Source organism: Mytilus galloprovincialis, chromosome 12, assembly GCF_965363235.1.
Source record: "Mytilus galloprovincialis chromosome 12, xbMytGall1.hap1.1, whole genome shotgun sequence".
Lineage (NCBI taxonomy): Eukaryota > Metazoa > Mollusca > Bivalvia > Mytilida > Mytilidae > Mytilus > Mytilus galloprovincialis.
This window is the reverse complement of record NC_134849.1, coordinates 36,167,501-36,195,403: the sequence shown is the minus strand read 5'-3', so window position 1 is coordinate 36,195,403 and position 27,903 is coordinate 36,167,501. Positions and strand designations below refer to the sequence as shown.

At 32.2% G+C, this 27,903-nt stretch overlaps 1 protein-coding gene across 1 annotated transcript; it reads right to left on the bottom strand.

Moving 5' to 3' along the window:
• On the bottom strand, nt 1-27,903 carry LOC143055060 (uncharacterized). Its single transcript, XM_076228204.1, has 4 exons — nt 27,873-27,903; nt 9,296-9,400; nt 6,895-7,009; nt 1-1,696 (listed from the first exon to the last, which is right to left on the bottom strand). The coding sequence occupies exons 2-4, from the start codon at nt 9,321-9,323 to the stop codon at nt 478-480; spliced, it is 1,362 nt and encodes a 453-aa protein (XP_076084319.1). The 5' UTR covers nt 9,324-9,400; nt 27,873-27,903; the 3' UTR covers nt 1-477.

The window sequence follows — 27,903 nt, the reverse complement described above, 5'->3', positions numbered from 1 at the left end:
TACACTTAAATATAAAAACTAATGTTTTCGATCAAATTTTTGTCTGTATCATTGAGCTGGTGTTTCAAATGAATTTGTCTTTTTACACAAATAGAAATAGTTTATTTTTCTTATATTGATGAGCATGATAAACATAATGAATTCAAAAAGAAAATTATGAATTACAAGAACGCAATAATGATGTATTATAGTTATATAGAATTGATAATAAAAAATTAACTCTAACAGATAATTATTAAAAAATCAAAACCCCAATGTTGAACATGTATTCAGGTTAACATGAACAAAATCATACCAATCCAGTTATATCAAGTATGAAAACAGCAAAAGGGTTACTGAAACTATGTTGTCGTTCGATATAAACTTACAAAAGAAACAAATTCAAATTGAAGTATATTAGAATTAAACAAAATTTCATATTTTAACGCCATTACTGTCAACATCTCGAAACCCTTATTAAAAAAACTGTCTGTTTTTTCAATGTCTTGGTTTGAATATATTGTCACAACTTTCAATTGAATACCCATTGAACAGCTCCTCTCCGCAGCGGTTACAAGGAACTCCAGTATCTGGACCACAAATTCCGTCTGATTTCAAATGTTTGAGATCTGTATTCAGCTTTCTATCTTTTTTACCGCAGTAGAATAAACCACTTAAACCTTGCCATTTTCCCTTTCCGAGACATTTCTTTAATTTTGGTATTTCGATTGATTGCTTTTGTTTGTCCTTAATCCGCGAAATAACTCGACATGCTGGGCAGTTTGCCCAGTTGTTCGGTCCACAAAAACCATCAGTTGTCGATTTGCCTACTTGATTATGGGTAATCATCACTTGACGACCACAGTAAAGCATTTCGGTTTGTAAGCTTAGCTGTGGTAAATAGTCTTTTGATTTGTTTATACAAGGTTTGTATTTCAAATTCAAAGCAACTTTGTTAAGTTCACTTAGGTCCTGACATCTCTCCCGTGTTTGTTTTAATTTCCAAATCGGGTCTCCTTCCTTTCTTTTCATTTTGTTACCCTCAGGGTACATCATCACACTGAAAGGATCAAATCTGGTTAACACTTTATCTTCCTTTTGTTTAAAATTGTGATCAACATTTTCGCCAATGTCTACATACATATCATTATCAAATCTCTGCATTTCATGATGAAAGCTCAAAGCATGCATTAATTCATGTATACTTGTTCCTTTCATTTGACTTTCATTCCATTTACTCCCAAGATGTATAAAAGGTCTCTTATATTCCTTGTTTTGACGTTTATCTAATATAGATCCATTAGTTGTATATGCTTTCGTTGATTCTCCTTCTGAATCAACTCCAATTCGTATCATTGACCTATCCTTGTTACTCGTTTCATAGAAATTGATACCAGGTGTGACAGTATTTATTGCTTCTATTGCATGTTCTACGTGTGGAATCCATTTGCTATATAATTGATTTCGATGAATATACACTGGAATTTCAAGGGGTCTATCTTTAGCGCTTAACGTATGTTGATGTTGCGCTCTGTAATATAGTTTTAGAATTTCTGTATAATCTCCTTTCTCAATTGCATCTAATACCCCAGCAACTTGTTTCAATCGAATGGCCTCTGGTGTTGATTGATGCTTCCAAAGTTTTTTATTTCTTTCAAGTTCTTTTCTCATTTGTCTTGCATTCTCGGTTTGAATAAAGTTTTCGATATCTATATCTCTACAAAAAAAAATAGATGAAAATCAAATTAATCGATTGCAACTTAAGAAAATTATCCCGAGGTTTTTTGGCCCAGTCTTTAAGTTTAAACCACACATTATGAACAATAATCATTGTATTGTAGTATTGTATGCATAGTAGGCAATGGGTAAGCGATAAGTTAATTCATCGTCCGTGTAAAACCCTTTATTTATGAATTATGCATTATAAATGTATTGTCTGTTTGCGTACCATTTATCTGGTCAGTTTGAATTTCAGAAGGTCTGTACATCGTAATCTGCTATTGTACCGATTGCGTCCTAGTATTTGTATGTTGTGTCGATTAGCGTGACGGGTTTTGCATGTACAGTAGTAGATACGTACAGTGGAGATCACTTCTAACCTCTCATTAAATCTGTCAGAATCTGTCAGGAGAACTGTTCAAGGACAGTAGAACTGTCAGCCTGACACATTTTAGACAGTGCTAGCTAGAACAGTTCTAGCCTAGAACTGATTTGGTCAGTTCTAGCATAGAACTGATTTGGTCAGTTCTACCTAGAACTTATTTGGACAGTTCTACCCAGAACTGATCCTGACATTTCTACCCTAGAATAGTTTTAGACAGTTCTACTTAGAAGTGACCAAATGTTTGGTCAGTTCTACTTCTAGAACAGTTCTACGGTTAGAATTGATTTATACATTTTACGGCTAGAATTGATTTATAAATTCTACGGCTTAGATTGATTTATAAATTCTACGAATTGATTAATAAGTTTTAAGAACTTTTTGTTTTAAATATAAGGCGATTTATATCGAGTTTTGCTATTTTGCCGGTCTTATTACAGATTTTAAATCAAAACAACATGTTTAATCCCGCCATATTATGCATGTATGGGTGCCTGTTCCATGCCAGGAGCCTGTAATTCAGTGTTTTTATTTTGTTGATACTTGTGTCACATAAATTATTTGTGTTCGTTTGTACATGTATAAATTAGGCCGTTAGTTTTATCGTTTGAAATGTTTTACATTTGTCATTCCGGGAGTCAGGATGACTCGTATAACAAAATTATTTGACCTCATTGACTAAATTTAATAACTTGTTTCCCATTAATCCACCTTAAATAAATATGTTTTTAAATTTAACTTAAACTGACCATATTTGCTCTTCATCATGTAAATCTATATATGTAGCCGCTCACTGCAGTAATACAGTTATATTTTTTAGGCCAGGATGGATTGTACTAATGACAGCAATTACATTAGAAAAACAAGAATGTGTCCAAAGTACACGGATGCCCCACTCGCATTATCATTTTTCATGTTCAATGGACCGTGAAATTGGGTAAAAAATCTAATTTGGCCTTAAAAGTAAAAAGATCAACCAAAAGGGAACATGTGTACTAAGTTTCAAGTTGATTGGACTTTATCTTCATTGAAAACTACCTTGACCAAAAACTTTAACCTGAAACTCACACTTTTAATTTCTATGTTCAGTGGACCATGAAAATGGGGTCAAAAGATTAATTTTGTTTTAAAATAAAAAAGATCATATCATAAGGAACATGTGTACTAAGTTTCAAGTTGATTGGACTTTAGCTTCTTCAAAAACTACCTTGACCAAAAACTTTAACCTGAAATGGGACGGACGGACGAACAGACGCACAGACGGAAGGACGCACAGACGGAAGGACGCGCAGACGTAAAGGACGCACAGACCAGAAAACATAATGCCCCTCTACTATCGTAGGTGGGGCATACAAAGACCACAACATTCTGTTCGCATCAATGTATAGTGCCAGAATGTCCTTTTTTATTTAAAATATTGAATTGTAAACAAATATCAGTAGTTATCATACCTCAGACTGACTTGTGTAATAAAATCTTTTGACCGCATCAACCAAAACTGGCCATATTTGATTATTAATGTAAATCGTTATAGCTGCACAGTAATTCAGTTATAATTTTAGGTCAAGAGGGACTGTAGTATACAAATAACAGCAATATTGGAAATCAATGACCACACTAGTACTTTTCATACCTCAGACTGACTCGTGTAATAAAATCTTTTGACTGCATCAACCAAAACTGACCATATTATTAGTTATCTACGTTCATATCCGTAAATATGGATATTTAACACCCTGAATATCCCCAGTACACCATGAGGCGACGGGTATGAACGTAGATAACGAATTTATCCCGAGTCTTAGTATGATTCGGGCGAGTTTTATGAAAATTCGGGTACAAAGTGTAGCGTGAAAACGTTTTTTTCATTATCTAAAAAAAGTGTTATTAAAATTTGAAAATTTTACATATTTTTACGGGGTGTAGGGTACTACCTTTGGTAGAACCCTACAGGTAGTCAAATATAAGACGTTTTTAATACGGAGACAGATAAACTGGATTGAGTCAAATTTGGCGCTCAATGTTGTGAGAGTTACGTCATAGATGGTATGACATCAACGTTGGTCATTTGCATAGCTAGGTCAGTAGTCCCATTCCTTGTTAATGTGGCAGTCAAGTGATGCATTTAATGAAATGAGTGTAAATGATCGGCATAATAGGACAAACTCGTTAATGAATTAAATATTTAATTACAATCATCATGGATAATCTACAGAATTCAATATTTCACAAGGAGCAATCAAAGAACTAAGGAAAACTTGCGTGAAGTTCCCCGGGATAATGGTTAGCAACGTCAGGGGATATGGGTTAGCAACACCCATGGGCTATGGGTTTTGTAACGACGTGCGTTAACCGATCAAAATCCTAGATATATACTAAGCCGGGGATAATAGCTCTTTTTTATGTCAATCTATATAGCTGCACAGTAATTCAGTTATAATTTTAGGTGAAGAGGGACTGTATTATACAAATAACACCAATATTGGAAATCAATGACCACAAAGTTTTTTTCACATCAATTGAGAGTAATAACATGTCCTCTTTTGATTCAAAATATGGAATTGTAAACAAATACCAGTAGTTTTGATACCTCATACTGACTCGAGGGTTGTGAAACAAAATCTTTTGACCGCATCAACCAAAAGACTGTACATGTAGTATACAAATACCCGAAATATTAGAAATTAATGACCACAATTTTTTTTCTCGGATCAATTGATAATGCAAGTATTTCCTCTTTTTATTCAAAATATTGCATCAGAAACAAATATCAGTAGTTTTCATATCTCAAACTGACTGGTATAACAAAATTATTTATCCGCATCAACCAAAATGGACCATATTTGAACTTTATTATGCAAATTTTAATAGCCACAAAGTAAATCACTTATATTTTTATATCAGGATGGCATAATAATAACCATCACTAAAGTCAGTGGTTTGTGATGTTTTTTTTTTAAACAAAACTATTTAACGGCATCATCCAACGCTCACATGACTTTAAAATGAAAAGTACATGTATTAGAAGTACTCTTCTTGGAATAGTATACTATAATATATTTTGAAGAATGATTGATTTTGTTTGTAGCCTAACGTCCAGGGGCAAATATTTCATTCATGTTCAGATCGAGTATATTTTTCTGACGTCCCAGACTCTCAGATATCATTAATCACCGTTATGGATAAGGCTGTCTAAATTGACGAGTTGTTGCAAATGAACATGCATTTTATACATCGCGTATTTCTTTAATATCTCATAATTTATCCACTGCACAATTTTCGTTTGAACATTTGTCTAAACAGAATCTAAAATCATGAATGTAAATCCAAGGTAAACAAGATAAATTACGATAAAAAAAATCCATGAATTAAATGCAGTTATATTCAGGGAAACTGTTAAAAACGGAGAACGAAACAACAAATCCATGATGTTTATATCATATTAAAATATTTCTCCGATGACTTGGATAACCTTTCTATTTGCTTCGATATTTGTACATGTAACGTTTGATCAGTAAACATAAAGAAAATCTGCTATACATTAAAGTAATTGGAACTGATTTTTTTCTAAATTCTAAGATGCCCTTACTGCAGTGACGTCATTTAGAACTGTTCTACGGTCCTGACTGATTTAGTCAGTTCTGCTGACAGTTCTACGATTAGAATTGATTTGGACAGTTCTACCTAGAACTGATTTCGACAGTTTGTTCCCGAGTGTATCACCAGACCAGTAGTCAACACTTCGGTTTTGATATGAATATCAATAATGTGGTTATTTTATATAAATTTTCTGTTGACAAAACTATGAATTTTTCGAAAAACTAAGGATTTTCTTATCCCAGGCATCATAGGGATGGATTACCGTAGCCGTATTAGGCCCAACTTTTTGGAATTTTGGATCCTCGATACTCTTCAACTTTGTACTTGTTTGGCTTTATAAATATTTTGATGTAAGCTACACTGATGAGTCTTATGTAGACGAGAAGCGACTCTGGCGTACTAAATTTCAATCCTGATCAAATTGAGAAAGACAATGGGGAATGTGTCAAAGCGACAACAACCCGACCATATAACAGACAACAGCAAAAGGCCACCACTGGTAAATTTGATAACTATTAACTAGAACTGATCCTAACAGTTCTACCTATAACTAATTTAGTCAGTTCTACCTTGAACTGATTTTGACAGTTCTACTTTGAACAGTTCTAGGGTAGAACTGTTCTAGGTAGAACTGTTCTAGGACAGTTTAGAAAAGTTATATGACAGATTATTCTGACAGTTCTAATGAGAGGTTAGAAGTGATCTCCACTGTATGCTGCACCTTGTACCTATTCTTTTGAAAATCATGTAAATTCCACATATTTTGTTTGTTACCTAGGTTCGTCTCTTTTGAAACCACTTAGGAGACGAAATACTTAATCTATACACGACTTTCTCGACACATGCGACATTTTATAACGTTGTTCTTTAATACATGGTTGTCAATCGTTGATATCAACAAAGCTAAACATGCTTAGGAAAAAACCAGAAATCAATTAAATCAATCGATGGGTAAATTGGGAAAGAAAAACAGAAATATGTTCTACGTTACCCTTTTATATTGTATTATTCGTAATCAATATAATATTTGTCTTTGACTTGTCATCTAATATTTTCAAATGATAGTGGCATACCGAAATAAGTTTTATGTTGTCACATACTATGTAGTATGGGATATGTGTATGTTGCTTTCTTTTGTCAAGCACCTAGAAATAGAACATTAACAATGTTCAACAAGGCTCTGTGATTATAGATTCCAGTAAATTTAAACATACCCATTTCTCAAAATGCAGTCGGACGTTAACATCTCGAATCCCACCAATATCGTTTCACATGTATTTACTGCTGTTTCACTAATTTCTTTTCGACCAGCATTGTGTTCTCTGTTTTCTGTTAAAACAATCGACTTGTTTGTTGCATTATTTAAGAATTGAATGCTTCTCTTTGTAACTTCATTGGGGTGTAAAAGCATTGACCGCAGGACATTTTGTATGAAGCGCTTCTAAAAATGTGCGCACGGTCATCGCTTTTACAACCCTACGAAGTTTCAAAAAAGAAGCGTTCAAAACTTATAATTACAATTTTAGCCAGGTTCATGCAAACACGATTTTTATCAAGTTTTGATTTAATTTAGCTGTGAACGTCATGTCATCATGAATGGCAAATTTTATTGCATAATGCAATAACCTAAGGAATAACGTGAGATTACAGTGTAGCCAATCAGAATAACGTATCATAATGACACATACATCTTATGTAATTATTAAGTACAAAGGATATGTATTATTGATAACATAAGTCAAAATCGGGTTTTGTTTTTTCGATGCTTCAGTCTGTTATAAATTTACTGCTTAATTATTTTTTTGAAACTTGTGATGATTAATAAATAAGACGTCGCAATGCTCTACAAAATCGTTTCGGTTATTCCATTGCAATGTTCAATCTGTTTTATTGTTAGGTTCCAGAGCTTCTAGTGACTACTGAAGATGAAATGAAGCGTATTATATACCTATCTATAAGGCATGTTTTCAGAGTGTTTATAAGGAGGAATTTATTAACAGGAAAGTAATCTGAATATACATAATAAAAAGGTAGTTGTAGGAGTATTAGAAAATATTTTGCATCTAAATAATGGCTATATCTGAAGAGATTGTTAGAGGAAAATAGTTTCTATGAGGGACAATATTTTCAAATAATCATGCTATACCCCTTTCCTGTCTAGCAGCGTTTACAACACTATTCAAAAATGCACGGATGTCACTGATGACGCCACTCTTTGAAAGCTTTTTTTTCACAATATATCTGTAAATTATATATTTAAGTTAGTCCTAAAAGGCTGAATTTAGCCTGTCAAACAAAGAGTCTCAAAGATCAACTGATATTAATCATACATTTAATACACCTATTTTGTTCGGTTAATAGAAGTTTCCCTGTCTGCTACCTACCAGGTACGAATGTAATGTAAAACAACGGTTAGTGATGTTTGGAGGTAAAATATACTATCTAATGCATGAGATGATTTTATGTATCATGAACAATTAAAAGAATTAAAATGAGAGTCAGCCACAAAAACATCGTAACGTTTTATATGGTAAAAAGATGTCAACGTTTCTAGAACACTTAATTTATGACTCTTTATGAGATTTTTACTTTCCACAAGTGAATGAATCAAACCGAGCAAAGAAGAACCGAGTTGACACGGGCTGTAGATTTCTAATATATTGATTAACGATCTGTATGTAAAGGTCGTCTGTTTTTATATGTATAAACATAATTGGGGTTAATTAGAATAGCTACTTTAAATTACCTCATAAAACACGTGTTACTGGTGTTTGTAATATTTGTTAACGTGTCGAAATCGCGTAAATTTCATATTTTAGTGCTTGCATGATTTTTAAATCAAGTATCATCTTTTATCTATTTCGATTATTCCAGCAAACATTTTTCATTTTAGAGGACGAGGAAGCTTATATATTATATAGTCAGTGAGGAAAGGACAGTCTTAAGATGTATTACTATACATACATTATCTTGAAGCAGTGACTTTTAATTGCCATATCATTTTACTAAATTGTACTAGCACTTGTGTTCATTGAAAATTTGAATAGTGAATCTTTTATCTTATCTTTTATTTGTAAAATATGAGAATGTTTTAGATAATGAGTGTTAGCAACTTAAATGACTTTCAATATTAAACCATTAATACGTTGTTTTTTTTTTATACGAACCAGGTTTATCTATTTTATGTCTACTTCATGTCATAAAGACTGGTAATACATACCAGCTGTATCTACGTTATGTTATAAGAACAGACGTATCTTCTTCCTAGCATTAGTCATATGGCCGTTTTCAATAATTAATAAAAGTGTAACGAACTTGTGAATTCAGTTGCCTTTGATTTAAAATGTGGGTCTATTCAGACTCAATAAACTATATATAATTAGTAATATTATATTATGAATTTATTTTCGTTTGGAAGATGCCGTTTTATTCACTGAATTTAAACATACCTGGCAAATATTTCAAACTGTCAGACTAACGACGGCCACGCAGATAATTAAACTATTTTAGGTTTTGTCAACGAGTCCATATTGTTTTAATATATGAACTTTTTTTTTCAATTTACATAAGTAAATATCATTAATGTAGAAATCAATTCTCAAAATTTCAATCTACCTTCTGCAATTGTTGAAAAAAGTGGCATTGGTTTCCGTTCCGTATAATCAAAATTTAAAAGTATGTCTTCTTTAAATGGCACGTAAGGAATACTGGTGTTCAAATCTGAAAATAGTAGATCATATTAAACTAAATATAAAAACAACAAATGAGCTTACTTTTGCAAAAAACACAAATATAAAAATGTAATGGTAAATATACTCTTTGCGAACATATTATATTGCAAGGACAACACATATCAACAACCAATCCAAACAATTGTCAATTAATTGTTATCTAATTTTAGTCTTAAATGGTCATTTGATTTTAACACCAACTAAGGTATATAGCCGAACATTATACTCTCATATTCTGTCTTAAGTCAATTTCAGACTTATCCATGCCGGCAAATTCAGAGATTTAGCTAGCTTTGCCATCATATATAATACGGCATTTTCTACATGAGAATAATGAAAGTTATTTCCCATTCATTTGGTGTGTTTAAGCTTTTGATATTGCATTTCTGAAGGGACATTCTGGTTTAACTTTTTCTTTGAGTTTCGTATTTTTGTTAAGTTACTTTTCTCACAAATTATGCATACAACTCGATTGTAGACAATTCATTATTGTTCATCAGCTGTTCTGCATGATGAATACCCACAGATGTAATCAACAATAACTGAATAGTTTTAGACATATAAGTAATTCACCACAAGCGAATAACATGAAACTTTACATGTAAACTACTATGGATAAAATGTGAAATGCTACAAATAACATGATTAGCTAACATGTATTATCTTAAGAGCTGTGTATAGACGGTTATGTTATCTTATGTTCAGTAAATTGAATTAGAATAAGCAGAACAAAAAATGAAAATAAGATAGCCATATCTTTTGTTTTATGATTTCATACTTTGTAAGGCAAAAGATACCGGAGGGATAGTCAAATCCGTAAACAAACTGACAATGCCATGGCTAAAAAAAAATAAACAGACAGACAGACAGACAAATAAAAGTACACAACACACAACAAAGAAAACTAAAATCGAAGCAACACGAACCCAATCGAAAACTGGGGGTGATCTCAGGTACTTTGGAATGATAAACAGCTCTTCTGCATATGTACACCCGTCGTGGTGCTCATGTTATTACAAACCCTGTAAATACTGTAATTAGTCTAGTTCGGTAGGTCACATTCGTGAAAAGGAAATGGGATTGTACTAACGACATAAGGAACATATCTGATATCATTTGTGAAACGGATATTCTATAATGGTCCACCAACTCGTGATGGCGTCCCTTAAATATACGAAGGGATGAATTTTAACTTCACCATTAGGAACTCTTGGTTTAGTAGCTTCCTTGCAAGCAACAACCCTTTATCAAGGAACCTATGATAGCAAAAACAGACCCACGAATATCATTTAAATTGGAAGATATATACTCCGTATGCAGGGACTGCTGGAATGTTGATACACATAAATGGAAAGTTCACAATTGGGAAGCTGAAATCATCATCTTTTTTGTCGTAAAAAAATGTTTTCAGTCGACCCTCATTGTTACTTTTTAGATGTTAGTCAAGATATAAGGCAGACTTAACTGTATCTGCTGTATCATTTATCTCTAGTTTTAATAGGATAGATGCGTGAAAATAAGTGTTCGTAGTCAAAATTATATATGTGGCATACACTTAAAATAAAACGATCACATCTTGCTGATTAAACCACTTGTTTTTTGCAAGAAGAAATGTTCTGCAAAAATTGTATTGTTCCCTTGAACGATTTTGAAAATGAACTAGGTTAAACATGAATTTTTCTAAAACCGAAGCAACATGAACAGATAGTTCAAAATAAAATTATGTTGTCACTTCCGTAACCTTCAAAACATGACTTGATTATCTTTTGAGCAAATATTCAGATCCATTGACACAAATACGACGCTATCCATTTGAAAATTACGTCTGTGTTATTCTGCATTTATAGTACAACGTTCAACTCAGCTAAAACCATCTTTTAATATATATGACCCTTCTATCGGATACTAGGACCAAAAAGGAGGTACTAAGTAACAAATGTACAATTTACCATGGTCGTTTATGTTTGATCCAATTATTGATTTATTTACAGTGATTGTATTCAATATACTGTAGATTCGTTATCTGGTTATTATGCGTTTGATACCATTTTTTTTGGATTTCGTGGGTACAGGTGAATCCCGACATTAGATGTTCAACGAATAACAAATGATATATAACCTGTATGCAGACTTCGGCAAAACCAATATCCACGAATATCCTCGAAAATTGGTAACCACGAAATAAATGAATTCACAAAAAAAAACCATTTAGTATTATATATACATAATCTTTACGACAAGCGGAGTTCCACTACGATTTTCGAATCACTACATAGGAAACCTATTTCAATATTTCAGCATTTTGTCAGTCTAACATTCTAACATTGATAATTCGCCATAAACAAACGCTTTGAAATATATGCATTTTACCTACTAACTGTTTGTATAAATGCTAAAACTTAAAAGACTTATATTATTTGTATAGCCAGATATGTATTTGCACTGACAAAATGTTAAAATCGTATAATAGATTTGCAATCTATCAATATTTGTCTAACCAGAAATACATGTTTGTCATCACGGTAAAACTAGTCGATTATGCACCTCCATCCCGAAATTGTTTGAATAAGTTAATAAAAGGAAAACAAAGATGGGTTGAAACAGATGATATTGAAATATATAAAGTATGTCTTGAAACCACTACACAAATTGAAGCTAAGACAAATAGCCACCGCTTTTATATATCAATGCGCACTACATATTGTTTAAGTAAGTGATCATATTTGTCATTACGGTTCGACATACTGTAAATACAATCCAGCAATGTGTTAATTGTTTTCCGAGACTTGAGATCAAGCTTTTTTGTTTGTGCGGTTGTATAATCGGAACTTCGGAACTGGGCTAACATATTTTAGTACAACAACTAGCAATTTTGCGTTAGGTATTCATATAGGAATGACATTGTCGAGAACCTTACGTTATTGGATAGAAGGCAGTAATTAATTAAGTGTTCAATTAAGGAAACATGGTTATTCGTGAAAAGCAGATTTGTTCACAGGCTCTCGTGTATAATAAACAGGACATTTCCATGAGGTAACAGTGGGTCTTCTTCGGATTCTGCATAATTACATAATTTGAAATGAGGAACGAAACCCTGGTGAAAACTATGTTAAAGTAAAAAAAATAAAGTAATAAGGATAAATTGTGTACAACTAACCTCAACTGATATGCAACATTAATGATTGAACTATACATTTTGAAGTGAAACAGATAAGAGAATGTTCCTTCCTAGGTATATAGGTATACTTATAATGCTTATTCAGTTGTTCTGAGCATTTTATTGTCCTAATTATCCCTGTATCTGTATGTGACAGTATGCAACGTAACTATATATTTCGAGTGTTGTAAACGTTATTCGATACTGTTAAATGTAGATAAAACCTTGAGTAGAATTACATATTTGTAAAAGGAGAAGTTTGTGCAATCTTATTGTATTTTATTAATAGCATCGCACAAATACAACATTAAAATATGGAATCTTGTTCAGAAATGGATTTAGTAAATAACAAGTTTCATATCTACCTCGTAAGCATATGGAAGATGTAGTTTGGAGAATGTTTCTGATGTTACTTCATGTGAATGCGGATGGCATATACCCTTTCACATATTTATTACAATGGCTAATCGTTGGAATTCGAATGATCTGTTTGTGGGATCTATGATCAAATTGTCTTGCAAGGCGCATCGGTGTACCATGAAAACAATAATTGCGGAAAAAAGTATGAACTGTAAATAACAATTAAAAAAAAAAGAAATTAATATCAGCCGAGTCCTGTCTAAGTTTAGTTTAATTTAGAAATAGTGCTTTACAGTTGAATAAAAAAATTGAGAAAAGAAATTGGCAATGTGTCAAATATTTAAAAAAACTGACAAAAGAGCGGAAAACCGCCTAAGTTTACCATTTGGTCATCAATACAGCGAGAAATTCACGTAACCGGGGGCCTGCTTCAATTGACTCCTCGACAAAAAATTGTACTAGTTCTGTAATATAAGACGTCATTCTAAACTTGGAAGTATATAAATGAACTTTAAATTAAAAATCATACAAAACTAACAAAGGCCAGATGTCAGAAAAGGTAACAAAAGAAACAAAACAAAATGACAGTGATACATAAATCATTAAAGGACTACTAGCAGTAACTGACATGCCAGATCCATACTTACTAGAAACGTTCGACTACATTTCATATGTTTTTAAAATACTTGATTTGAAAATTATTTATTCCGGAGCACCTGATTTCACTCCCGGTTTTTAGTGGAGTTCGTGTTGTTTCTTATTTCTTATTTATAACTGTTGATGTAAATGTCCTTTGGTTTTGTGAGTCTTTAAAAATGAGAAAGGAAATGGGGAATGTGTCAAAGCGACAACAACCCAACCATATAGGAGACAACAGCCGAAGGCCACCAATGGGTCTTCAATGTAGACAGAAACTCCCGTACCCGGAGGCGTCCTTCAGCTGGCTTCTTGTTTACTACTTGGTTTTGATTGTTATTGTCTTATTTTACTGTATATATGGTGGTGTAATTATGACTAATTGACAGCTATCTTAAAAATAACTGCCATACTTGGTTTTTCAGTGTGATTTCATAGCTTAAATTTACTACGATAATGATATACAGCTGTGTAAAGTTTCATCCGTTTATCGTCAAACAAACAAGTCTTCTAAAGAAAGGTAGGAATTAGATGTACTACTGTTTAAGAATGATTTTTTTGGTTCAAATAAGTCGATCAAATAAGTTACCCTCCTTTCTCTGTCAAGTTGAAAATCGTTTCCTTTTATAACAGAACACGCATTATATATTCATCCGTAATCCATCTCTTGCTAAAAGGTTGATTTGATGGTCACATGAATAGGGATTTAGTGAGGTCATATTATCCTCTTGCAAGTAAGTAATCATTATGAATGCTTCTAAGCTTATATTGACATAATTGAACCATACTGGATGCCAGAAGCAAATTTTACTATTTTACTTTCATTTTTTTGTAAGAATATTTTTAAATAAAGACAGTCTAATTGTTCATGTTTTGATTTTTGATAACTAGTTTTAAACTATTGCATTGTAAAGGCAACGTATTTCATTAATTATGTAAAGATCAAACAACTAAACAGACTTCTAATATCTGTGCAAGCTTTCCTACAAAATTTAAAAAGACGTTAAGCAGTTTTAGAATATTTATGTCTTTCTGGGGGTGATTTTGATTTTGTTTAATTCATTTTGAATATGATTTTCTATCAAAGGAGTAGGCAATTCGTTAAGTCCAGAAAGCAGTGATGTTAATGATATAAGTTTATTTAATAGCACCTTATGACACCAACGTGGCCATTCGAAAAACTATTACCATCGGTCTAATATAAACAAAGTCTTAAAGATCTAGATAAACCTCTTGGAGCTTTGATTACCTTTTTGTAACAACTTCATCATTCAGTAGGGTAACATAACATTAGAAATATAATTTTGTCACTGTCTGTTACTTTTCTAAAATAATTGAGAGATTATGCATTCGACAAAGGATGCTTAAATCCAATATACCGACTTTTCAGTATTATTTGTGACGTAACTCTTTTCAATCTTTTAAAACCATTAAGATCGAACCTTAACATGAGGAAAAAAGGAAATTCCTCCCTGTATACTTTACCAATAGAGGAATTGATGCAATCAACATCAATTACGTTCTTAATCATTAAGAGGAATTCAAACATATTTTCAAAATCAGTCTGTTCCTATTGTATCACACCATTGCATCAAAAATATTTGATCATAAACAAACATTGCAAGGCCTTGATTTCGAACAATACCTTCAAACTCCTCTAGCATGTGACTGCTTCCACTCGCCTTATCATTACAACCCACCTGCCAAGTTATTACCAGGGATCTTAAGATAGTTCAACAAGAAAATCTCCGAAAGGTAATTTCTTATGGTCCCTAGTTTAGAGAAACCCAACACTTCAATTTGTAGTATAACCTTAAACTATTTATGGATTTCAGAATGGGACAAAACAATCAGGTATCTAATAAAACGTCTCATTCATAAAATGCATATGTTGAAAAATGGTGTGAATGTTCGACCAAATCCGTTTTCAGAGATAAAGAAGCTTTGAAATGTCTATCATCTCCTCATGATAAGTATCTTGTTGTTTCTCCTGATAAAGCTTCAAATAATACTGTCTTTCTACGTAAATCGTACTACTACGAGAGACTTTTCAAAGAATTAGGAATACATGAGCACTCAGGTAATCCCCCACACAAAGACATATCGTTTGACAAGGATAAGATATTGGCAAATCATAAGTCCATCATGACTTCAATGAACATTGCTTTGAACAATAAATCGGAGGACTTACCTTTTTTGTATTGGTTACCTAAGTTTCACTGAATGCCTTACTAACAACGGTACATTATCGGCTCTTCAGCCAGTTCGACTAAAAAATTGATCATTAGATTGACCAAAATTCTGTCAGCAGAACAAGAGGTTATTCAGAAATACTGTGAATCTGAGACCGTGTATATTTACGCCAAACATTTTTCATTTTAAACTGAAATATAGATTTTGCAAAATACTCTACAAATTTTAAAGTTAATTTGTTTGATAAATGTAACAAAAATTTGATAAAGTCACTTCTTAAAATTCACTTTTGATATGAAATTTGAAATTTGTTATTTTCATGAGATTACATTATTTGATTTCAAGAGGATAATATAAAAAGTAATGATAAGTTTGCGTTAAAAAATCTTCTTCTGATCAACATTTTGAATATATTAAAACATTTGAATTTGATAGTTTTAGAAAAAAAAACAAATTTCAATCTCCTTTTTAAAATCACAATATTGAAATTGCTAACTTAAGCATTTTTCAATTTGCCTTAAAAAATTGAAAAATGAAAAATGCTCTAACGTGGAGCATTTTTCAATTTCACTTTAAAAATTGAAAAATGAAAAATGCTCCATCGTGGAGCATTTTTCAATTTGTCTTTCAAATTTGAAAATTGAAAAATGCTCCAACGTGGAGCATTTTTCAATTTGCCTTGAATATTGAAAAATGGAAAATGCCCTATATGGTTGAATTTTCATTTTTAGAAAATTTTCTCAAAAATGAAAATGTTTTTGTGTGTAGCATTTTTCAATTTTTGTAATCGTGTGACCAAATGAAAAATGCTCTAAAAAGGATTAAGAAATTGATATAAAAGATATTGGAAAATAGATAATCAAATTATTTTTTCATTCATTGTTCACACTTTAGAATTTTTTTTTATGCTTTAAATATAATACACATGTGTGTATGTGTGAACCCGTAAATACACATTTATTACCTAATCCCGAAAAGATAGGAGAACAACAACGCACCAGCAAAATTTTGTGATGTGGCGCAGGCTTATTATGCAATTGTTATTTTCCTTGTTTAAAACCATGAATTTTATATTTTCCTATTTTGTTATTTACATTCCGGTTAACTAAGTATTTTCTATATATTTGTTAAATGAAATAGATATTGGTATGTTGAATTCATTGATAGAGATATTTATTTTTACTCCCAAGATTAGTATTTGCATCGTTGCAAAACATTTGTAAACTTCTTTAAAAAGTTAATGTACATTAATTATATAAGATCCGGGCAACATGCTTCTATATTGATCAAAGCATAATCATGCCCATTCTTCATAACACGTATTAGTTGTGGCCCTACAAAGGATTATGCATAGCTGAAAGCAATTACAATATTCCCTATAAAGCACTCAACGACAGAATAGTGTAACCGAAGCCGAGAGAGTTATTCCTGAATGAAAAGTAAATAAAAAATATTGTAACAGGAAATTTTATTAACATAAAATTTCGTACTTTCATGCACTGGCTACGGGTTTGGTGATACCCTCGTTGACAACCTAGAAAAGGTGTAAATATAAAAACAACACCTAGGAAAGCTGTTCTTTTCCCAGTCTCCCTGTATAAGGTTGATGAATATGCCATATTCCTTCTGAATACGGTTTATTTTGGAAGTCATTGAATGTTCCATTTCTTAACTAGATAAAAATTTATTTTATATTGTTTTATGTTTTTTTTTTTGGTTGGTATTTACTTAGCTATTTAGCTATATATAGATACCAATTGCTTTAACATTTGGCATCCATCGTCTCTGTTTACAACTAGAACAAGCTGTGGTCCACATCTCCGCATCTCAATCAGAATAACCCATGCTAAATTTTGGTCCCGCGAGGTTGATGTTGAATTTTACAGCATTTTTTCTGTTTTTAACTGAAATACATTATTTTGGAAAAACAGAAGCAGACATTTGAGTCAGTGCTTGGTGGAATTAGATACGACTGTCTCTAGGAGACAAGTTTTGAAAATTTAAGTGTTTAATTGATCATGTGGTCTTTTATTTTTATTGTATGGTTTATTTGGTAAATGTATAGTCAAAATAGGTTTGAGACTGATATTGCTGATCACTTTGTTCATTTTGAGACAGATTTCTCTATTATTTGGAATGAACGTAAGGTGGCATTTCAGTTGAAAATGAACTTCAAATGTGAAGCTCGTTTACGTTTCTTTAGATATAAGAGGATGTGGTATGAGTGCCAATGACACAGATCGCCTTCTAAGTCACAATTTTTAAAATAAAAACCCTTTATAGGTCAAAGTACGGTTTTCAACACAGAGTCTTGGTTCACACCAAACAATAAGCTATAAAGTGTCCCCAAAATGACTAGTGTATTAACTATTCAAGGGAAAAACAACGGTCTAATCTATATACAGAATGAGAAACACTAATGAATCACATCAACAAACGACAACAAGGAACATTAAAAGATAACAAGACCTTTAAACAGACTTATTAAGAAGGGATATAGTTACGATACGGTTGTCAGGTCATTCAAGTTTTCATATTTTGGCTTTAATATTGATTCACTTATAGGGTCTTTACATCGAAATTAAACACATTTATTACAAAACCATTTGTTGGCATAACACAGGTTATGTTTTTCTCTTAGATATTTTATGTGTATAATACTGAAGCCCTAACGGAAGTTGCCTGGTATTCCCATGATGACGACATACTCTTTCAATCAGTTTTATTGAGGTCTGGAGCTGGCATGTCAGTAACTGCTAGTAGTCTGTAGTTATTTATGTATTATTGTCATTTTGTTTATTTTCTTTTGTTACCTCTTCTGACATCGGACTCGGACTTCTCTTGAACTGAATTTTACTGTGCATATGGTTATGCGTTTACTTTTCTACATTGGTCAGAGGTATAGGGGGAGGGTTGAGATCTCAAAAACATGTTTAACCCCACCGTATTTTTTCGCCAGGAGCCTCTGGCCTTTGTTAGTCTTGGATTATTTTTAATTTTATTTTTTTGTGTTTAATTTGTTTAGCATGAAGTCCATTATCACTAAACTAATATATATATTTGTTTAGGGGCAAGCTGAAGGAGACCTCCGGATGTGGAAGTTACTCGCTGCATTGAACACCTAAAGGTGACCTCTGATGTTATCTGTTCTATTGTCGGGTTGTTGTCTCTTTGACACATTCCCCATTTCCATTCTCAATTTTAGAAAAGGGTATTGTCTATTTAAAAAGATTGGAGATACAAAATTATTTTGTCTGAAGCTGTCAGGGAGAATTATAAAACCCTTGACATTAAATTATCCATATTTTGAGTCAGAGACGGGAGATCTTCCCATAATGCCCGCCCCTCCTCCCCCTCCAAAAAAACAGTAAACAACACAACAATCTTATTGACTCGGTGTGCGCCTTTTCCTAAATTCCTTTTTTTGTTGTTCTCCAGATCCCACCTTTTATGTCCCCTTGATTTCACTACCCCAATTTTTATAATCCTATATCCAACATCCCCTTTTTGTCACCTCAACACCACCCCTCTATATATTCCGAGGGCTACTTGCAAGATTCATTTTGATCAAGATGGATTTTATGCCTAAAATTATCAGCATGGTATGGAACAGGATTAAAGTTGCGTGATCCCTGTAAAAAGACAAAACAGTTGTGACTTTCTGTTTACATAACGAATATAAAATGGGAGCGGACGAGCTACACAAAAAATAATAGTATCAACAAAGAGGCAATATCGGTAAATGTTTTAATCAAATTATTTAAAAAATTTCAAATTATGACAAGAGTGCACACGCTGAAGTCTCTCGCCTTCTTTACCAACCATTGATAACATGTTGAGGGGGTCGGAGGGTTCCTGATTCCGAAATCCCGGGCTTAAAAAACATGAAATCCCAAGGTCCCAAATTAAAAAAAAATCAATGAACATAATATCGAAGAAACGTTGCAATCTTATTTTTTCTGAGTTTCCCCAATAGCAAGTACAGAAAACATCACCAATTAATATACATGTACATTTATAAAAATTCATATATATATAGAATGTATGGCACATGAAAATATATAAAGCTGCCGCGCGCTCTCCGTTAATTCATTTACTCGATTCGTGAATAGCGTGCTTTGTAACTGAACTGACAAATACTAGTGTTTGTTTTATTCATAATTTCATAAAAAAAAGATGTGATATGATTGCCACTGACACATTTTTTTTCCATAAGACATTAAATGATGATGAAGTAAGCAAGTATAATTCATAGTACAATCTTCAACATTGATCAAAAACCAATACCGCACAGGAAGCTACAAAAGATTCACAAATGAAAAATTTAAAACAATACAATCCATTCGAGAAACAATAACTTTACGGCACATATATATGGAACTCTTAGGGATTAGATCGTTTTAGGTGCACAACCAAATTCAGAGCGAATAACAATCTATAAACCATCGTGTGTCTGAGCCTACAAAATCAGTCAGTACAATTGCAATCGATTTTAATAAAAAAAAAATACTGTAATTTTATTACCGATACCTAGGATTACGTTAAGATTATGAATCAATTATGTATCAAATATATCGACAGTTATTTTTTATCAATTTTTTTCTGTAAGTTAGTATTCTCAGCAGAATCTCTATGAAAACTATTGCTTTATAATTCTCTTCATACCTTTTCTTCTATTACATCGCAACACGACGATTTGATATATACTGATATAAACAGAAAAAGATGTCGCTTACACAGCATCGAAATAACAACCAAACTAAACACACAACCAAAAGTCCCTTGGAAACACTTTTATTGTATTCAAGAGAAGACAGGTGTCTCTATACATATATAATGTCAACTTCCAAATCGTTTGAAAAGTCTGATATACCTTAAGCAACTATCCAGTCACACTGGAAAACTATCAAGTTATTTTTGAAAGTCACACTGGAAGTGCATTCGCTTGCACAAACTACATATAAACAAGGTTAAGTACTATAATAAATAAAAAAAGAAGAAACTGGTAGCCTTATAAGTTCGTTTTGTTTGTAAGTTTTTTTTATTTACTTTTATTGATATGTTTCGGAATTTAATGTGACGTCCATTTGCGATGAACTAGTACACATTTGTGTAAAGGGTCCACCATGTTCCCGATTTTCTCGCTGTATTGAAGACCCACTAATGGCCTTGGGCTGCTTTTGCTTTTTGGTCGGGTTGCTGTCTCTTTGTCAAATTCTCGTTCCTATTCTGACAACTGAAAGGAAAGGGTTTTATTTTATTTATAATTCAGGGGAAAGTAAAAGTATGACTCAGTTTATTTTACCCTACAGTGGTTAAAGTTCCATAGCTTTTATATATTGTTACATAAAAAGGAGAGAAATGAAAGCTATGCTACCAAGTTTATCAACTTTCTGCCATTTACATTAAGTTAAACCTTGCACAATCATGTTTCCGTAAGCGTACCACAAAATGATATGAAACAATATTCCAAAACATAGTTCCCTGCAGAAAAATGATAATTTAAAATAATATGAAAGGACCATTATGTACATTTGTAACAAATAATTAAGTGCTGGATTGATTGACTGTTGGTTGCTAAACAAAAAATAGGTAGACGAAGCGAAATAAACTAATTATAACTTTAAGTTTGTTATCATCATTATTATAGGAAATTAGCACGAACAAACCCAAAAATCGAAACAATAAAAGAAACGAAAAAAAAAAGATTTAAATAAAACGATGTAAAAATAAGTTATAGATGACAACAAATTGGACAAAGGACCACAACTGTAATACATTCATACAAATATACAAATCAATAGCTTGGGATACTAGTAGGCAGGTACAGAAAAAGAAAGTTACTGTTTTAGAATATTAGTAGGGTTCAAGTCTCTGTCATGCTATTTGGGAGTACTAAAGAACACTACCAAGATAATGATATATAAGAAAAAAGCGACATGACTCGATAGAAGACGATTTTTACACACACACACACAACTTGTACATTGACAAAAGATTTATCTATTAAATACTAACTTTTTATTTACCTTTCTTTTGACTAGCAAACAAAAATTAAGGCTATTCAAAAGAGATGTTTTATGTCCCGAATAAAACGCAAAATCCATGACCGATCATGATAACAGTCACGAAAGCAGAAGGAATGTAGGATGAAAAACTTCAATCAAATAGTTTGGGGTGGGAGAGGGGGAGGGGTTGTAAAATTGCTGCGAGTTTGGTTTATCAAAAATCGATTTTACATATTTCCATATTTTACAATCATTTTTTCTCAAATTAAGTTTTAAAAAAAGGGGGGTGTCAGTTAAAAAACTATGTTTTTTTTATCCTACATTGAACTTTTGATATCGTCTTTTACTTCTTTACTTTGTGGAAGCGTCAACCATGTGCATTATACGCTGTCATCATTGCAGAAGTAGAAACACTATGTATTTCAGTTGGTGCCCCCCTTTTGTGGGGAAAATTTGGTTAATCATATAGGGAATCACTAAAGCATGACTGGAGACCTCCCCCCTGTAGGTTAGTCAGCCCCCCTCCCCCTTATGAAAAGTTCTTGACCCGCCACTGCTTTTTGCTGTCGCTAATGCTTTACCAACTCTAGCCTTAGACACGTTGATTCCTTTGCTTGATAAATGGCCTGTCATCATTTTCCGATCGTTTGTGGGTCCAGCCTGAAAATAACACACACTGTGCGCACACCATGTTTTAAATGTAACTACAATGTACTAGAATATGTTCGATGTACATGATGCATATGGCTTTGAATACGTGTGTGTCGATCAGTGTCGATCTGGTTGTTTTTTTACTTTCTTTTATTTCAAAAAATTGTGTTACTGACTGAGACCCATTTTTTGTGTCGACATATTTGTCCTATAATACTCGTTTTGCTTTCACATATTAAAGATGTAAAATCATATTGAATAAAAGGTATTCTAATATGACGTGCTTCTTTCTCTTTGTAAACAACACCGTGATAAAATTCTCCATATATCTATACTTAGCGCAGACTCAGAGATATACATAATAATGGCTGTTACAATAAACTTCCCACGTAAATCCACATGTATTGGAACCTATTTGCAAACCTTTTGCAAACCTTTTGCTGATTTTATTGTTTTAAAAATTGCAGTTAAAAAAAGACAAAATAACTTTTATTCTTATTCGGATACATAATAAAAAGAAGTAATGTACAAGAGCTCGGAGAAATCAACAAAATAAAAATAAAATAAAATTCCGCAAAAGCCTTTTAACGAATTTGACGCATGTAAGTCATTTCATAATATGACGTCATACAAATGAAAACGCTACAGTTGAACGTTTTCTGATACGTGTACCATCGAAATTCGTATAATATTGTATTAAAATTGATTTGTAAGGTAGGTTTTGTTTTATTTTCTGTTCTATTGCATTTTTCGCATATTTACTGATTTCAGGAAGTCAACATGGCGGTTCCTTAGTTACGAAATGTCAACTTTGGATTTGATGGTAGCTTACGAGAAAAACATGTAAATAAAATATGGCAAATGTTGGGTTTGAGAATTTAAAGAATTAAACAATTTTTTTCTAGCGGTTTTTCACGCAACAATCCATGCAAGCTACAGATTTAATGAATGTTTGAGCTTTATCGAACCGGGAGTAAAAAAAGAACAGCCAAACACACAGCATTCCTACCATCGCTTCAGTTTTTTAATGACCGTATTTGTCCTATTAGAATCGAAATAATTCATGGAAGCCATAGATTGTTGGAAATTTACACATGTTCTGGGCCGTGATATTCGTTAATTTTATCCCTCGCTAACGCTCAGGATAAAATTCGAATATCACGGCCCAAGCCATGTGTAAATTTCCAACAATCTATGGCTTCCATGAATTATTTCTTAAATAGAATGTACATAAAACAGAACCTCATAGGAACTGTTTTATGTTTGTTGAAATACTATTCACATAATTATGATATAGTCTTTGCTACATTTTTGTTTCGGTAAAAGCAAATATAAAAAGTCATTCATTCTTCGAAATATACATTTACCACACCTACATGCATGCAAGCTAAGTTCATATTTTCTTTTATAAGATACTGGTTATTTGATATTCTGCGAGAATTGTGAAGATTATAAGCTTGGGAAAAACAAGTTTGTATTAAACAGATTCAAAATTATTAAATGATATAAAATGCAGAAAAATACAAATTTGAAGACAAAGACTAGCGAAGTGATCAGAATAATATAACATCTACACCCATCCATCCCCACCCGCGAACCCTGCTCCTTGAGCATGTACAGAAACTGACATGGACACTATCTAATATTCTAATATTTTCCCTTCTTTCCTAACATGTTTGACACATTCAGCCACGATATGGTTTAAAACTCCTTCGTCTACTCCTCATCGGTTAGTTATTCCATTTTCAGAACAAAAAAACGACTTATTGTTTGCGCTGATGCATGCTTGATTACTATAGAAGTCAAGTGTTGAGAAATGTCTTTGTGTGTTCTTCCGTCAAGTATCATTTGATGAATCAAACATCAATGGTCTAAAAGTTCTACCATTCTTACAACATGTACATGTATGTGAACAAGAGACTTTTTCACTTCGAGAGAACTGAATTAAAGATTTCGACCCCGACAATTCAAAGAAAGAAAAGACAAAGAAAAACAAAATTCAGATAGATAGACAGATAGATATATACAATGAATGACAGATTGCTAGATCGAAAGATATGTATGAAAATGTATCTACAAAGAAGACTAGGTATATAAATATAAAAGAAAGAATGATTTTTTTTTTTGTGGTCATTATCGTACTTGTCAGTGTACCATTCTTGTTGATACCACACATAGTTCACACACACACAGTGACAAACACCTTAAAAAGATCTTTAAGATATATTGACTTAAAACAAGAAAGAAGAGAACGGAAATAGTAAAACATTTAATAAAAAGTGTCAACAATTGAAACATTCGAAACGCCTATATTGAAATAAATTACATTTCGTTCTCATTATTAAACATTTAAATAATGAACATTTTTCAAATTTGAATATTGCACAGTAAAATGAAAAATGAGAAATTGAATCATTTTTCATTTTTCATTTTCAAACGTCAAATTGAAAAATGCTCCGCGTTGGAGCATTTTTCATTTTTCAATATTTGAAGTCAAATTGAAAAATGCTCCACGCCAGAGCATTTTTCATTTTTCAATATTGTAAGTCAAATTGAAAAATGCTCCACGCTAGAGCATTTTTCATTTTTCAATATTGTAAGTCAAATTGAAAAATGCTCCACGTTAGAGCATTTTTCATTTTTCAATATTGTAAACTAAATTGAAAAATACTAAAGGTCAGTATTTTCAATATTTGCCTTTAAGAATGAGATTGAAATATGTTTTGTTTGCTAAAGCAAGCAAATGCAAATGTTTAAATATACTAAAACTTTTGACAAAATAAAATCATTTTTAACACAAACTTATTGTTATTTGTTTTAACATCTTCGTAAAATCAAAAATGTAATTTCATGAGAATAACAAATTTCAAATCTCATAGAGAAATTGGTTTTTCGAAAGTGATTTGAATAAATGTTTGTTATATTTTTCTAACCAACTACATTTAAAATTTTCAGAGCAATTTGAAAATTTATTTTTCATTTTAAAATGAAAAATGTTTGGCGTAAATATACACGGACGAATCTGTTTGCTTAAGTACATGTATATATGTTGATTAAAAAAAAAAAAACTCGATAAAACTTCTAGGTTGTTTCAAATCTCGATCTTTTTCTGAAATTTGTTCTATCAAGACTTTTGAATTTTCAACCCTGTATATCACCATTCCGAATGTGAAATTGAAAAATCCCCTTTAAGACATCCACAATGCTGTTCACCATAAAAACGGTAGCATACGCTTTAATTTTATTTCTTTGGGACACCAAACAGCATATTTCGTTAATATTGAACAAAAAGGCAAACCTTGCTACACTCAGGAACAAGTGATCAGTATACCGGAGTTTCTAATTGACAACATGTTTGTTGAATTTGATGATAGAATTGTTCAACAAATTGTCGGCATTCCTATGGGAACGAACTGTGCGCCAATCCTTGCCAACCTTTTCTTATTTTTAGATGTATTGGAGTTCCTTTCGACACTTGTGAAAAACAGTGATCAAAGAAGCCAGGTCGTTCAATTTCACATTCAGTACTAGTATATATATATAATTTTTTATTAACAATCTAAGCTTTCTGAATGGATTCGATTAATATATCTCATAGAACTTAAAAATTAAAGAAACAGCAGAAAGGGCTTTCTCCGGCTGATTCATTCTACATATACCTAGAATTTGATTTACATTTTCATCTAAGTATTATAATCTATGACAAACGAGACGTTTTTAATTTTGAAATTATCAATTCCCCTCACCTAAGTAACAAAATACCAACTTCACCTTCAGTTGGGATATACATTTCCCATCTGATTCGGTATTCAATAGTTTGCAGCTCCTTCTCATACTTTGTAAAACGTCACCAGTGTCTGAGCAGAAAGTTGATGAACAAGGGGTATGTCAAAGAACGTCTCGTCATTTTTCAAAATAAACGTTTTTCGGAAGATAACAAGACCTTGTTGATAAATATTCCGTTTCAACTTCAAAAATGATACACGATGGTCTAGATGTATAGTTTCTGGGTACTGACGTGTTTTATCATACTAATAACGTGTTACACTATTCTTTTATTTGTCTTTTATAGGAATATTTCTTTTATTGTTCAGTCTGTTGTTATTGAAATCCGTTTTAGGTGACTTGGTACTTGTACATTCTGTCACTGTGTGATTGTTCTGTGATAATTTTCGTATTCTTGTCTTTCAGTTTTGCTAATTTAATGTTCTTTGCCTTTTTGTGCTACTTTGATACATATGGCATGGCTTTGTACTTATACATCCCGTTATTGTGCTTTTTTATTTTTATATTCTTGGCCTTCATTTTGCTAATGTGTTTTGTCTTTATGTCTCTTTATGTTTCTTTGATACTTATACATCCCGTCATTGTGTTATTGTGTTATTCGAACTATGGTACATTTGTTCTTTTCTTTTCTTGAATTGTTGCTAATACTCTTTGGTCTATATGGCATTTGTGCTCCTTTGTTACATATTATTATTGTTTTTATAGTAATAAAGATTATAACACAATTTTTTTGTTTTGTTTACAGATCGTTGTCAATATATTGGAATTGGATGCGAATATCATGCAAATGAGAGGGTTAGCTAGCTTTAAAACTAGGTTTAATCCATTATTTTCTACATAAGAAAATGCCTGTTCCGCGTCAGGAATATCACAGTTGTTATCCATTCGTTTGATGTGTTTCAGCTTTTGATTTTGCCATTTGTTTAGGGCTTTACTTTTTTGATTTTTTCTCGGAATTCAGTATTTTTGAGATTGTACTTATCAATGAATTCTAAAGTATTCTTACTGATTATTCACATCATAGACTTCGAAATATTAACAGTTAATCTGTGACTTAAAACCCAATACGTTAAGAGAGAATACTCTAACCGATGGTTTTTCAATATGAACCTGATGCATTGGGGAAGACAACTTGAAACATGGTGGTAACTAGCTATAGACCACTGAGTAATCACTAAAACATGAACGCCTATATTTGCAAATGTTTCATACCTTTTCCATCGGATTTCTTATGATGAGGACATAGACTTGTCACCTCCATATTTGATCAAGTTTTGGGTAACGATATAAATGTACGGTATCATCAACCAGTCGGAAAGATAATACACAATCAGTTCTTGTCTAAGATTATAAGAATTATTTCATTTGGTACCTGCTTATTTGTTATATCAGTTTTCAAAAGTTCACAAAAAAAAATTGGATTAATATTGTAAATTGTCTCTATCATTTTATGATTTTTTTAAGTACTAGAACGAGTTCAACAGTAAAAAGTAAAGCAATAAATGACTATGTATCTTCTAAAACCGAATAGTTGATTGAACGATGTATCTCATTATTATTCAAACCAAGAAAAAATCGGTGACACACCTTTCGATTTTTGTGGTAAAATACTCAAAGTATATTTCGCCATTTCGCAATCAAGAACAATAAGCTTAAGTCAATATATTTACCTTCGACATCTTTTGTACAAAGAGTTGCGTT